This window comes from Trichechus manatus, unplaced genomic scaffold (genome assembly GCF_000243295.1).
Source record: "Trichechus manatus latirostris isolate Lorelei unplaced genomic scaffold, TriManLat1.0 scaffold00141, whole genome shotgun sequence".
NCBI lineage: Eukaryota > Metazoa > Chordata > Mammalia > Sirenia > Trichechidae > Trichechus > Trichechus manatus.
In genome coordinates, this window is record NW_004444077.1 from 3,208,092 (window position 1) to 3,209,955 (window position 1,864).

The 1,864-nt window shown below is 38.3% G+C and overlaps 1 protein-coding gene across 1 annotated transcript in view; it reads right to left on the minus strand.

The window, feature by feature from the left end:
* Positions 1 to 1,864, minus strand: part of PIWIL4 (piwi like RNA-mediated gene silencing 4) — a 70,110-nt gene that overhangs the window by 11,905 nt on the left and 56,341 nt on the right. The window contains 1 exon segment of the mRNA XM_023739852.1: positions 1,432 to 1,504. Coding sequence (XP_023595620.1) covers positions 1,432 to 1,504 — 73 coding nt within the window.

The following is a 1,864-nucleotide window of genomic DNA, read 5'->3' on the forward strand; positions in this document are numbered from 1 at the left end:
AAAGTTAGCATAACCAGTAATGGAACAGACATTACCACCTGGTACAATGCAATAAGATTATGGCATCATTGCTGTGATACTCCTGCCAAATGCACATAACCTGAATTTAATCATAAGGAAACATCACACAAATCGAAATTGAGGGACATTATACAAAATAATTGGCCTGTACTCTTCAAAACTGAAAGACCACGGAAGTCAAAGAAAACCTGAGGAACTGTTTCAGATTGAAAGAGACTAAAGAAACAGACCGACCAACTGCAATGCATTAAATTCTTCTACTACAACAGACATTGCCTGGACAAATGGAGAGATATGAATGGGGTCTGTGGATTAGCTAGTCATACTGTTTCATGATTTTGATGTTGGTCCTGTGGTTATCTAGGAGAATGACCTTGTTGGTAGGAAATATGCACTAAAGTATTCCAGGGTAATGGGTGTCACGTCTGTAACTTATTCTCAAATGGTTTGGGAAAAATAATAGATAAACAAGATGGGTAAGCTAGGGAGGTGAGGAGAAGGGATGCAACAGATAGAGGAAAAGCATTGCAACATAGCGGGAGGCTGAGGCCATGGAAAAACATAAAAAGAATTCCAAGAAATGAGAATGGTCAAGGGATTTTTAGGAACTAGGATGCTCATTTCAACTTGTCTGAAATGATGGGATGGGATGTAATCGTACCTTGGCCCCAAATGCTCTGCCAAGTCACGTACACACTTGCGGCACTTTGGGAAATGAGGCAATTGGGAGTGTCTCACGGGGTGATGGAAATCCTGGCAGCATGGTGGTTAACTGCTACAGCTGCAAACCAAAAGGTCAGCAGTTTGAATCCACTAGGCACTCCTTGGAAACTCTATGGGGCAGTTCTACTCTGTCCTATAGGGTCGCTATGAGTCGGAATCCACTCGATGGCAATGGGTTTGTTTTTTTCGTTTTCTCACAGGGTGATGCAGTACAGAAGGAAATGGCACTAGCGAAAGATGAAACACACAGAGGACAGGAAGAATTCAGAGGAAGTAGGAAGTTGGGGCCATAGGTGACTCAAGGAACCCTAAACCCTCCACGAATCTCCTGAAACATTGGGAAGAACACTGGGTGTCCCAACGTTAATGAGATAAGGTGGGGGCATTTTCTCTTAAATCTTAAGTAAATAAGGGCCCCCAATAAGTTAAAAAACATGCAGACACCCAAGAGGCTGGTATAGGGGTAACAACAAGTATTTTAAAATTAATATTAGAAATATGAAAAGGAAATAAAATATTACTGATGAAAATGCTAGGATTAATACTTTCTTGGATACTTTGGAAAATGCGCAGCAATTTACAAAGATATCATGCAAGAGTTTGTTCAGATTCCTGCTTTCCAGACTGTTAGACAAAAAGAAAAAATAACAATTATATATTAAAACAAAAAAACGATCCTATACTTACCAGCTGAACATCAGGATCAACATGTTGCTGGATAGCTCTAAGAAATGCAGCTGGATTTTCTTGTACTTTTATGCTACATAAAAAGATTAATTTTGAAGCTATATTAATTCCCTTCCGAGCAGGGCATGATCATGTGGCATTAGAAATAATACAAATGTATTTTCATACCAGACTAGTAATTTTAGGAATAAGTCATTAGAGGAAAAAATTTAAACCTTCTGAGTCTAAAACTGTTTCTCCTTCTTGAAGATATGCCAAAAAACACTTAAAAATCATTTTTATTAGCTTAAGAAATGGAATTGGTAGAAAATGAAATTTTCTTAATTGTACAGAACTGCTACAATTAGTAATTCTGTTGTTCAAAATGGGGTTGAAAGTGAACTTGTGAAATCACAAGTCTCATAATACCAAGTGTCTGAAACAGCGTCCAGGT